The 13,436-nt window shown below is 43.4% G+C and overlaps 1 protein-coding gene across 4 annotated transcripts in view; it reads left to right on the top strand.

Moving 5' to 3' along the window:
- The window catches only part of LOC124722916 (PTB domain-containing engulfment adapter protein 1-like), a 144,519-nt gene that overhangs the window by 92,168 nt on the left and 38,915 nt on the right, over positions 1 to 13,436 (top strand). For all 4 annotated transcript variants that reach the window (XM_047248069.1, XM_047248067.1, XM_047248068.1 and 1 more), the window contains exon 3: positions 11,940 to 12,004. In XM_047248069.1, coding sequence (XP_047104025.1) covers positions 11,940 to 12,004 — 65 coding nt within the window. The remainder of the gene's footprint in view (positions 1 to 11,939; positions 12,005 to 13,436) is intronic.

The following is a 13,436-nucleotide window of genomic DNA, read 5'->3' as shown; positions in this document are numbered from 1 at the left end:
AGTACGTGTCGCTAACAATTAAAGATTAAGGTAATAAAGGCGCGTGAGACGCTCTGTGCGCGAAGTAAGGTTGAGTTTCAAATGCGATGAAACGCAAATTACATTCCAGGAAATAAGGATAATACACAAGATGAATGGATGAAAGGGAACGGGTACGTGAAAATAAAGGCGAAAAAGACGGGAAATTAAGAAATGAACGCAACAGTGTGGGGATGGTTCGTAAGTGCGTGGGACAAAAACATAAATTTGTCTAGTCGCAAGTTGCAGACTTCCGCCCCGAAACTCACCAGAACTTGGAAATGCGGAGTTAAAGGCATTCGTAGGATGACTGGACAGTTTCAAAGCTACGGACAACATCGTGTGGAATGAAGGGTCTGGGAAAGCTATCGATGTGCAGGAGAGTGTAGCAACAGGGCGGAAGAAAATACTTCACAGCCTGACTTCGAATTATGACCCCGAAAGACGTGTTCAGTTCCGATGAAACGGGAGTGTTCTATCGCGCATTGCCTTCAAAGTCTCAAGCAACTACAGGTGAAAAGTCCACCAGCGGAAGTGACCAAAGACACTCACTGTGCTCCTGTGTGGAAGCACGTTAAGCGCGAAATGGAAAACCAACCCATAATTGGAAAGGCGACAAAACCGCGTTGTTTCAAAAAAACTTAGTCAGTAAGCTTCTAGTCACATGTCGAAGCAATAAAAAGGCATGGACAGTGAGTGGTTTTATGGAAGAATAGCTGTGCTCATTCACTACCAAAATGAAAAAGAAATCGCAAAGGTCTCTCCCAAGACAATGCAACCTGCCATGAGAAAGTAAAGTTACCAAAGGAGAAAGAGCTTTTTTCCTGGCACTTTCAACCAGCATCACAGCCCATGGACAAAGGTTATTTACACATTGAATTCCCATTATAGGAAATTATTGAAGTTTCTTATTCTTACTGTTGGAGCTGAAAGTGCATTTCCTCTTGCATGGTAAGTTTGTCCTGGATGCAATAAATTGCTTTGGCTTGGCTACAAGGGAAATAAAGCCAGAAACCGTTAACAAATGCTTCAACAAAAAGTGGTTTCAAGGCAAAGAACAGTTTGACCATCGAAGCTCAAGAAAATGCAATTATTCCTGAATTAAAATCAGAAACATTTCATGTTGTGCACTGACTGCATTCGAAGTGATGACTTCAGAATCAATAAGCGTGAAGAAGCTATTGCATACATAACCTGTTAAGCAATTTCAGCGCGCACAAATACTCGGAAGCTGTCGAAACTGTTCTATATTGTAAAATTATATTTTCAGCAGGAAATTCAAAGAAGTTTCGCTCTTCATATGTATCGATAAAAGGAAATAAACGTGGGAATAATATGTGAACACAACAGTAAACGAATTTAGAGTGAAAGTACGCAATAGTTTTATCATCAGTGTGTGTAATAGTCTAGTGGTACATTGCACACTACGCAATAAACAAGCATCTACTGCGTTTGAGAGCACGTACGTAAATACATGCATAATTAAAAGTTCTGACTTTTGCGTCAGATGCCTGACAAATTTTATGTAGCATAGTAAGTTTGGTGTATTCCGGAAACTTGTCCAATTTGGAAAATTGAGTCTCGGGCAGTTGTTTTGAGCAAGTTTTACTGAACCACGTCAAATTGTCGAGTGACTAGAAGGCTTCCGCCACTGGCCGACCAGTCTGGTGTGGCATTATCACAGCGAAAGAAAGCTCACGCTACAAATTCCATCTTTAAAAAAAGATTAAAGCAGGAGCAGGTGTACCATCGTTAGACCATTGCAGACTGCTGTACGGAGGTCATAGAAATAGACATCCCTAACGCTCAAAAGTAACTGGAAGAGTTCAAAAGAAAAAATTCGCAAGGTCTGAATGGATTCCTAATTTACTTTCCGGAGAGCACTCCCCGGCATTGGCTCTTTACTTACGGGGGATTGACGAAAATATGAACACCGCGAGAACACCCTCCCTCCCCCTCCCCCCCTCCCCCCCCCCCTGGCCAGGGACAGCCCACTATTCCTCACACCTTCACTTCACTTAATTTCATTCATGCCCCAGGCTGTGGCAAAGCCATGTCTCCGCAATATCCTTTCTTCCACGAGTGCTAGTTCTGAAAGTTTCGCAGAAGAGCTTCTGTGAAATTCGGGAGGTAGGTTACAAGGTACTGGCGGAAGTGAAGCTGTGAGGACGGGTCATGAGTCGTGCTTGGGTAGCTCAGATGGTAGAGCCTTTGCCCGCGAAGGGCAAAGGTCCCGTGTTAGTCTCGGTCCAGCACACAGTTTTAATGTGTCAGGTGGTTTGGTTCCCATATTGCTTGCAATTTTGTTCCTTCTGCCTCTTCTTTCATCCTTTCAGCATTTAGGTCCCCACTTGAGATTCTACCTCCACTTCCAAATTCTGTTTCTAGTGTGAGCCATTTGTGAAAGTACTCTGCCTAGCGCCTGCGGCGTGGATTCGTATCCCCCTTTCCGTACCGTAGCCCCCCCTGCAACCTGCTAGGTCATCAGCAAATGTAGCCGGTCCATGTGTTGGGGCTGTTGTGTACCCATCTGGCTGAGTCCACGAACACAGGAATCACCCTACCGATACCTGAGCTTTGCCCTCCCCATGTATGCCAAGGAGTGGTTGCTAGTCTTCCTGGAGCATTAGAACGCCTGACAACGGCCTCTGTGCCAGTTGGCACTTACTGTGGGTGGTTGCTGCCCATGGGTAGAGCCCCTGGTCAGAGTGGGTGGTGTCAGGGCGGATGCTCGGCGCCTGAAGCGTATCAGACTGCAAAAATCTGGCCGTTCTCAAACGGCCGTCTCTTTGACTGGTGAAGGATCGAGGAATGTAGCTTTCTGTGGCCCAGCAGTTTTGTTCCCTGGCTACACCATGGGAGGAGGGTAAGAATCACAGTCCTGGCGTGTAAACTTCCCCACTACCTCGTCTGTACCAGGACGGATGGGGAACATTCACTGCTAAAAAGCTCTTGTTCTTAAAGAATACAGAGGACAAGTTCAGTGAATTGGAGTTCCTCAGTAAGGTGCGTTCAGGTTCCCTGCTGACCGAAGCTGCTTCTGTCGCCCAATCTGCAGCTCTTGGTGCTTGTGATCAGCTTGGCAAAGTCCCAGTGTGCATTACCCTTCACCAAACTCTGAATATGGTCCAGGGAATGAGTTTCCATGGGAACCTCATCCTGCAAATTGATTAACTCGAGGCTAGACTGGAGCGATGCGGCGCTCATTTTGTTTGACGTGTGCAGAAGTGTGGCAAAGGCAGCCACACGGATACTGGCGCCTTCATTCTGGCTTTTGAGGGGATACCCTCCCAGAGACTGTTAAGTTCTACAGATTTGACGTGAAGCCATGTGTCCCACCACCCATGAGGTGCTTGCGTTTTGGGCATATGTCTTCTCGCTTTATGGTGGACACCGTGTGGTAGTAACTGTGGACACCCACTCGATGAGGAAGTCCGTGTTACGCCACGTGTTTTTTAACTTCTTCGTTTTAGATTGACTCGTCTTCACTTCTGTGTGTAACTTTGGAATCGCAGGACTGATGACCTTGCTGTTTAGTCCTATACCCTGTCAATGAATCCATCTTAAATCCAGATTCCAGCGAAGCCTGCATGTTCCGCTGGTTTTGACAATAAGCGACGCCTGTGAAATTTCATAGGTACGTTGCAAGTGAGTTGTGGAGAGAACTGTTTTGTGTAGTTGAGACTGCGTTGTTGCAGGTAAGTGAACTCGAACATGTGCACGTCATTGATGCTCGTATGGTAGCTCCTTTTAAAACAGAGGGCGCTGAAGTTGACACTTATTTCCTCGTTGCCTATAAACACCAAACGTCCTGTCAACGATAAGGTCTTCATAGATAGTGCTCAATCTCGGATTCGGGCAGGATGGAGAACGAAAGGGCACGGCAGTTTTCCAAATAACCATCCGGACATTTGCCCTAAGCGATTTAGAGAAATCAGGAAACCTAAATCAGGATGGCCAGACGCGGGGCTGAACCGCCGTCCTCCCGACTGTCAAGTGTTAACCACTTCTTTAAAGAGGTACTGTATCGAAGATTGTCTTCATACAGGGAAAGCAGAAAAATATCGTCGACTAAGTCTCAACGTGTTCGAAAGTGTGCGCTCAGTAATAGTGACAGACCGTCACTGAAGAATGTGACCAAAAAGACAGCTGCAAAAGTCACTGCAGAAATGAATGTCGCACTCGCGAACCCTGTCAGCACCAAAACACGAAAATGAGTTCCGTAACGAGGGAATTCCAGTGCGAACTGGAATTTCAAAAGCACTAAACAGTGATGGAAAAACAGTGCTGAAGCCAGAAAATGTAGACTACGGAACAGCGGAAGAAAATCATTTGGTCGGATGAGTATTTTAAACGGTTTCAAACTTCTGGTGGCGCTTACGTTCGAAGAATGAAACATGACGAGGGTTCGGTGATGTTTTGAGCAGGCACATTGTGCTATTCCATGGGCCCTATGGTTGTTCTGCAAGGTCGAATTACTGCCAAGGATCGAGAAACTATTTTGGCTGATCCGGTCTATCTCATGGTCAGTTTTTGTTTCCCAGTGGTGACTGTAGTCAGACGGCAGAGCTACCTTTTACAGATCTCGACTCCTCCAGAACTGTTTACGAACACAGATGAATCGTCGCCTCTCTGGTGGCCACCAGTCACTAGATAGCTTGTTGAATTAGCCAATGTCTCCCAGTGACGGAGAAGGCAAAAGACTTTAAATTAGAGAAACGCACTACACCTGCTCGTACTAGCGAATAATCTTAGTATGCAGTTAGCTGTGATTGCGTATAGCATTTGTGCTGTCCATCGTGCTGAAACTGCGGTCAGCAACCAGTACTAGAATGCAGTTCCGTAAGTGTACTACTCCGAAACTCAGTTAAACCTGCTGGACGGTGTGTAGGAACATCATCGACCATTCCAACACAGGTCACAAAAATTGCTGCTGGGATTTGTCAGCGCGTCTCTTAACACATGACAAAATATAAGTACTGTTCGCCACGGTAGGTTCTATGATGCACTTCCATACTTGGAGTTCGGAATCGTCGCATTACGCTTTACATTATGTTCAGAATGGAGACTCAGCCTTACCGAAAGTGTCTAAGAGCAACAAACTGGGGTGTGGAAGTTTCGGTAATGGAAGATACAAGTTTCCTATCACCCGTCGCCATCAGTTAGTTCATATTCTAGATCCAAAACTTCACGTAATAAAAAAATAGTAAAAATCAAACGGTTCGAGCGATTGTTGCAGGCTCTGACGTACCATGGCTAGTGCCATTTCCTGTTGAACATAAAACATTTTAAAAATACATTGGTTTAAGTGCTAAATATGGCCTATCGTCCTCAGCTTGTCAGTGAAGTCGTAAAAGAACTTGCAGACTCGCCTGTAGGCGACTGAATGGTAAGGCTAGTTTGTCCCAACATAGACAACGAAAAAATTCTCAGAAAATTTAACATTTCATAAAGCATGGCTGTTATTACGCATGTTATATCGGCATCTGAATATCCGGATTGTTACGAAATCGGGGAGTAGTCGGGATCGAGAACCAAAGTGCTGCATTATTCTTTATAGGTTAGAAACGGAAGTGACTTGCATATACTGAACCTGCGTTCACCGTTCTTTGGACATGGAATTCCCAAGATACGGATAGCTATGATTGGGATTAAAATCCCAACTTTAATAGCGGTAACAACACGAAAATTACCAGTTGCCACGGATCAAAAAGGCCAGTAGTGAATTAACGTAAATCAGGTAAGTGTTGTCTTCCCAGCACAGTCCTGACGGATTAAACAGATTTCCTGAATTTGGTACGATGTTCCCTCGTGTTTATGGCTCAGGCATTGAGATTTCTATTTTGATGGAATTCTTCTAGAATGGTATGGTCTTAACGGTATGACTTTGTATGTAGACAGAATAATTTGTCGTTGCATCACTCTCACCTGAGAAAAGTAAGTTAATCGAAGGCAGTCTACTGCCATGTTCCTAGCCAATTAATTGTAAATTAGAGGGTTAGTACTTTAACTCAGCACGCGCTTTTAATCGAAGCACTGGCCTACGCTCAGACAATTCAGTAAAATGAAAGTCTACGCACTGTCCACTGCGACGTTTCAGTATGCGTCTACGATAAAATTAAGAGAAACTCGGGTTTTTGGCTGTATTTATGACAAACCTAAATAAATGATTCACTTGAGCTCCTAAGGTCTCGCTAACGAGCCCTCCGTACGCAGATTTTGAGGAGCTTTCAGGGTTCGTTTTAAATATATTTATATAAAAATGTTTGACAGGTATCCTGCTTGCCTCCTGAAGCGGAAATGGTCTTAATGCGGGGCTAGTTTTAGGTAACATAAAATTAACATACCTTCCGAGAAACGTGAAACGCAAATGAAGAGCTGTTTAACTGACAATATCGTAGGTTGAGTAAACACGCACACGCGCGCACGCGCGTTATGTGACTATAGGTAAGTGTGCACTACAGTAAATTACCATCCGTGATTTAACAGTCGTAAACACGCTCAGCTTGTTGAAGATGATGATCACTAAAAGGAATTACAAATGAAGGAAAGCTAGTTTACATCACATAGCTTCAGGGCGAGAAACTGCCGCTGGCATTGATACAAACAGCCTGGAATACGACGTAATATGGACAGTACGTAAGCAAGAAAAAGAAAAGCTTCGGAGTGTTGGTCAAAGACAGTAGTGTTCATAATCATGGAATTATTCATTCCAGGATTTCAGTGACACAAGCATAGGTTCCACGCTACATGTTCTTGGTTAGCGATTCTTCTATCCCTACAGCGCTAACAGGCCAAATATGAACTCAGATTGATATTGTGCGACTTCGAAAAACTAATTTCACTGTCGGGTACAGGAGGCTTAAAAGTACCACTTCAAACGACATAAAGTAACTGTAGAATTTTCGAATTGCTAATCTAATACTCAAAACGCTCGACATTAAAACTAGAAAAACGGAGCTCATAACTGAATAGTTCAAAGGAAATGAAAATCAGTACTTACTAGATACAGATATTTTGGTTAGTTACCAAATGAATGAAGAAAGCCCCTGACATGCTCTAAACTTGCCTTTTATGCCGCATACAAGGAGAATTAAAGAATAATTTGGAACCTTCTACATTACTAGGAATGCCTACGTGGAGAATCGGTTGCACGAACAAGAGTACTAACCTCATCCTGCTTTCCGATGGTGCTCAAACAGGAAAGCCGTCGGATCCATAATCGGTGGATCGTAGTAGTCCCTGCAGTGCTGTCTCTGTATGGGACCCTTCAGCCACTAAGTCAGTTGTATGGTTCAGCTGCGCGCGTAGGGCGGGCCTCTATCTTGCTGCTTGGGAGAACCGCCGCCTCACCTTGTAAAATACGTTGTTTGCAGGGTCCACCCCTGTAGCTAAGTGGTCAGCACATCTGCGACACAGAAGAGCCATGTTATATTTACGCTACTGCCAGGCGAGTGGACAGAAACAGCCTTGTAATTCCAGTTCAGGAACATCCGTGTAGGGTATAGACTCCAGTGTATGGAAAAACAGCTGGAAGAATGTGTGCTAATCCATGCCCCACCACACGTTATCCATATAACGACATGTCAGAAGATGACACGGCGGCCGGTCTGCATCGCGCGGTCATCTGGACGTGATAGTTTAGTTTTTAGTTAGCAAGTCGTCATTGTGCTGCTATCTAGGTAGGAGCCCTGCCTAATTTTGATACCGTCGCAGTGCGTAATAATTGTGTGGACTTAGAGTTGCTTTTAATTAAAAAAACTTTTATAGAATGAATTTAAATTTTCAAATGTTGCTGTTAAAAAGCTGTATAATTTTTAAATGCGCTGTTAGTATTCTGGGACCAGTTACATTTAAGTAAATGGAACAAAATGTAGCATGCTTTCGAAATCCAAATTGTAATGATAAATGGGCTCGTATATTTCAGCGTCAGCCAGCATGACGATTGGCATTCAGAACTGCAGAAAACTGCACCTCTCCACCGTTTCGACGTATAATGCATATGGACTTTTTCACCGATGGCGACGTTTCAAATGAAGAGTGTTGAAGTAAAATTCACTTCAGACTATTTAAAGAGTGTAACGTGGTCAAAATGTGCTCAGCACACAGTTGGACTAACCACGGATGTTAAATTTGTATTACTAGATTAAATAGGTAGCAGTGCCCTTAAAATTCCCTTCCTGATAATCGGGTTACTTCCCATCGAGAAATTTAAAAGCTTTACAAACTTGGAACATGTATAGTAAAGGACCCACTCCATGGATGACTGGGTTGGCTGAATAATGAACTGTTCCGGGTAGTTTTAACCCGGGTATATTTCTTGCGATGTAAGGGCAATGTTTCATTGTCGGAGATATTGATCTCTGCTTACCACCGTATGAGCCAATACGGAACTTCCGAAGAACACAGATTACTCTGTCGAATCAGATTGAGTGCAATAGAATAGTGAAATTTTCTGAAATAACAGCCGCGAGTAAAATAATGTAAGAAATAGCAGGTTTATACTAATAGAAACGTGACCCAGCGTTAATGTTTTGAACCTACCAGTACTGGATTTAGGGTTTTCAGAAAACAGCGCCAGAGTAACAAAACTGTCGAAAGACAAAACCTGATGACAAACTTCGTTGTTAATAGGTATTTCCAATGCAGGTAGTGTAAAAAATTTTGCGGAATGGATAAAATGAACATGATTTTTTATAGGTGAGAACTGACACAAGGAGACTAGAATGTTACCTTCTTAATTGTAGATTTATAAAGTAACTGAGTGGTCTGACAGTTAAGATAGTATTAACTACATTACTGAAGTTAGATATGTCGCTAGTCTTCTGCATAAGATAATCGGTTTAATGTTAAAACCGATCCATTGCAGCGACATGGACGGAGAGAACTGCTTGGTGAGATAGCTGCGTTGCAGGTCGTGAGAACAGTTCAGCGAGAGCTCACGAAGGAAGCCAGAGATCCGGGTTACGTTCCGCCGGAGGCAAGTTGTGTGTGTGTGTGTGTGTGTGTGTGTGTGTGTGTGTGTGTGTGTATTGTTGCACAACACTGAGGCAGATGTAGGAAGCTGCGTCTTATCGTGGCTTATTGTGACCGGCTGGTCAGGTCTGCAGTCGGCGCTGTGCCAAGGCCGTCGCCAGGTCACAGGGAAGAATGTGCCTCAGCCACACCTTCACTAAAACGTGTGAACGGAATCGCTAGTGCTAGCTCAATGCTGCGGCCTCAAACACGAGCCTCGGGGAACTCTGCGTGAGAGAAGAGCCATTTGGCGCGGTGCAGTCTTGGCACTTTAAATTAGTCCTTGCCGTGAAGCTGCAGAAAGCTCCCCGTAATGACTCAAACATCCACTATTTCATTAAGGGATGTTACTCCTCGTTCTGTCATACTACCTTAGTTGTCATCGACAGGACGTGAAATACTTTCGCTCACGAGATAATAGTAACCACGGTGTTTGCAACGGAATAACGCGTTAAAATTCGCCTGGGCATTCACCCAGCTGAGACTAAATTCTTGGAGCGCCTTAAGCATTATTGTGCAGAGTTAGCGTATTTAAACAAACGCGTAGACGGCCGGTTCAAATCGTACAGGTAACTTCCGTTCAAGAATTTCTTGTCCTCAGCAATGCTTGAGCGTATTTTGAAACGAACGCTCAATTAAGATAGTGATAAGTATGGCCTCTCGTATTGTAGCCTATAACATTAACGTACAAAAATTCTAATCAGTCTGTACTGTTGCCACTGGCATTAGTTGTTAATGAGTATGGTGAGATTAAACCGAAGATTTGTCAAATAAGTAAAAAAAATGACAGCCGTTGTCACAGGAAACTCGGGTAGTAATGACAAATTGCACTCTGAGCTTGAGGTAATTCACAGAAAATTGTATGTTCTTACGTGTATCGCATTAGAACATACTCCTGGAAGATGAGTTTTGAAAACGGTTAATAAGCAGAAACAGTGTCGACCTTGGCACACAAACTTTCTCGTTTCTAGTTACAGTAGGCAGCTTCAATCTCAGATGGAAAGGTCCCTTCCAGTAAACAGAATAGTATACACCAAGAATAGTTTTGTTTAGTGTGCCCTTCTGTGTATAAAAATCTCGCAATATTAACGGGATAGCTGAACTATTAATGGCAGGTGTGGCGAAACACGAGTTAAATATCGAAAATACAAGGACAGTCTATTTCAGTATGACATAAAGCAGTAAAAATGTTCGTTTTTGGTTTGTTACGCTTGCTCTGCAAAAACATTTTTTACAGAAAGCTAGCTAAACATGATTTCCCACATCTCTTGCAGATATTTTTAAAAAGGGTCTTATTGTTACGACGAAGCAGCCACGCTAATAGACATGAAATAAGGGTACAGATCATCTGCGTAAACAACCTGCTGCAAAAGTTCGTTCAATTAAAAAAAACAGTCGGTATCAGATAACTAAGGTGGTTTCTTCCTTTCGCTTACGCCATAGTTTCGCAGGGTCGGAGGGTCGGCGTGGTTACAACGGATTTAGTAATGTTCGTGTGAGGGACGGCCGGATGCCCTTCCTGCCGCCACCCCGTACACCACCCCCCCCCGGACGGAATCAGTGTACCCCAACTGTCTGCGTCTAGTGTAAATAGTAAAATAGTGCGGACGTGTTTCAAATGTCTGCGACGCGTGTAATTGAAGCGGAACGTGGGGCCAGCCCGGTATTCACCTAGCGGATGAGGAAAACCGCCTAAAAACCACATCCATCCTCGTCGTTAATTCCGCCGGGCGGATTCGATCCGGGGCCGGCGCGCCTACCAGAGTCCAGGAAGCAGCGCGTTAGCGCTCTCGGCTACCCTGGCGGGTTAACTAACGTAGTTTAAAGGAATTATAAACAAACGAAAATGGGAACCTAGTCTTTGATAATGGTCTTCCCGAATGCTTGGATGAGTGGTTTAAGTGTTTCCTGAAACTTCACAAAGCACCATCTGTACTCGAACTACCTGCTCTTCTCCTCCAGATTAGTCGCGCAACTCAATTGACGCAGCCACACCGCGTGAACATTATTAGTGTCCTTGACGGTGGGAAGGATCCAACAGACCATTCTGTCTAGCTGACCCAGACTTACGGTAAGTATGTCCAGTGTCCTACTTAATCTGAGTAATAGGATGCTCCTGCTCTGTATTCACAGTTCCTCTGTGGCCAATAATGTGTTGTACATTCCGTGACATAAGAAACATAGTTCAGCATAGCTTTAGGAAGTAAGCTTACGCTGTATATATTCGCGTGGCCTAGTTACGTGACGTCTTCTTAACAAGAACTGGCGAGAAAGTGTAAGAAATAACGTAACCTAGTTATCAAACTTTTGTTGGCACCAAATTGTTGATTACTCGGTTTTATTTTCTTAAACTATTTTTCGGTTTAACTAAAGCAGATTTTGCTCTGATGTGATCACACTTCAGATGCCTAGTGACAGCAGCTTCAGATAACATTAGCAGTGGGTTTACTCACAGACTTCCTGAAATAGGTTCGGCTTGTAGCATGTAAATCGCTGCACCTACGTTTTAAACGAGTGTTACTTCCCAAACGAACAACTAGAACAACCTCGTCGATAAAAAGTTCGACCTTAATTAAAAACTGCATTGCAATACTAAAACAGTCAAAGCTGTAAAGATAGAAGCATACTGGCAGTTATTACACTTAAATTTACAAATCAGTTGGATGGTAAGTATTTTGCATAACGGACCAAAATTGTGAGCCTACCCACTGTGCAGTGAACTGTAATTCTTGAAAAATTCGCAAACCTAAGGACCTCTGAGATCTCTTCAGAGAAATTACTCTAATCAGTGGCACAGTCCTCATGCATGTAGTTCACACATGGTGTCAGTGGCAGCTTACATGTAATAATATATTTGTATAGCTTTAAGTCTGAAAACTATTTTGGTCCTAAACTGTTTGTTGCAGGAAATAGGAACTGGATCCATCCGCCAGATGCTCTGCAGCGCGGCCACATCGCCTATCTAGTCAAGGTAAATCCTGAATGCCATTACGTAACTCATTTGCTCATGGACCAGAAAATGTAGAAAACAAGTTTCCATTACTGCGTGGGAGAGATTTGCCGATTCGAACTTTCGTTCGTTCGAAAGGAAAATTGACAAATTGCGTACGTGCTTTTAAAAACTTAAGAAATAATCTAACACGCTGGCTGCCGTGTCGTTGTTGGAGGCCACAGCATAGCCTCCCGCCTAACGTGTGCCCGTCGTGGCATGGCGGTGAAACATCTCACAAAGCGTGTGGTACGGCAGTCAACGTTCAGCAGCACATGAATCCATTCCGGAAATCAGGCACCAATTATTGATGGGGTCTCCCTGTCCACTATGCACTAAGTTCATACTTTCTAGCACATTCATCTGGATGTCTTAAAACACGTATGGGCAAGGTATTTTCATGACTGCAGTTAGTCGACATTTTTGAAACGACAGCTTAGTGCATTACTGTAAAACCGCCTGGCAGATAACTGGAGCTCTAGCACATAGTGTGTGCAGGGAGCTTCTTTGACGTTGGTGGAAGAAATAATTGAAAGTGGATCGCGACAAGTTTCTTGGTATTGATCAGAGCGTTGTGCGAAGCCTTCGGTCCGGCTTTGTACCATTCTGGCACAATATCAAGCCCAGGTTAACAAAACCTCTAATGTTGAAGTCGACTCGATCGTTAAGTCACCTACATATTTACTCTCATAGCAACCATATGACGGAGCGGGACTGTCAATATGCTTCCATACTAGTCCTGATTTATCTTCGCTGTCTTTACGCGAGATGTGGTGTTGGCAGTGGGATCGTTGTGCAATCAGCCGCAAATGCCAATTTTCTCAATTTTGTCAGTGGTGGTTCGCGGAAAGCTTTCCCTGTAGGGAACACAGTTATAGATCGCTGAGCATCTCGGTAACAATCACGTGTTGATCTAACCTACCGTTCATTAACTTAGCAGTATCCTTCACAATTGCTTGGATGTTTTCCTTTAATCATTTGGGAATTCAGATACTCGAGCAGTATCAAAGAATAAGTTGCGCAAGTGTTCTATACACAGTCTCGGTTATAGGTGAGTTACACTTAACTAGAATTTTCCCAATAAATCGAATGTTCGTATACCCATAATTAAAACGGACGACTTGGAAGTCAGCTGGTGCAATATATATTTTAAAAAATGACGTAATTCCTCCAGCTGTATTAAGGTGTTGGTTTTATTGGCAACTAGTTTCCATGTTGTTAAATCATCTTCAGGCTCTAAATAAAACATACCATACATAAACAACCAATGACTCAACAATAATTTGAGTTATTATGCAAAACAATTATATTACAACCATATTACATAATGCATAATTTTAATGAAACTGATGTCATTTTAACGGAAATGACCAAAAATGTAATTACTCTGGACGCTAGCCATTTACATGGTATC

Source organism: Schistocerca piceifrons, chromosome X (assembly GCF_021461385.2).
Source record: "Schistocerca piceifrons isolate TAMUIC-IGC-003096 chromosome X, iqSchPice1.1, whole genome shotgun sequence".
Taxonomy (NCBI): domain Eukaryota; kingdom Metazoa; phylum Arthropoda; class Insecta; order Orthoptera; family Acrididae; genus Schistocerca; species Schistocerca piceifrons.
This window is presented reverse-complemented; position numbering and strand designations above follow the sequence as displayed.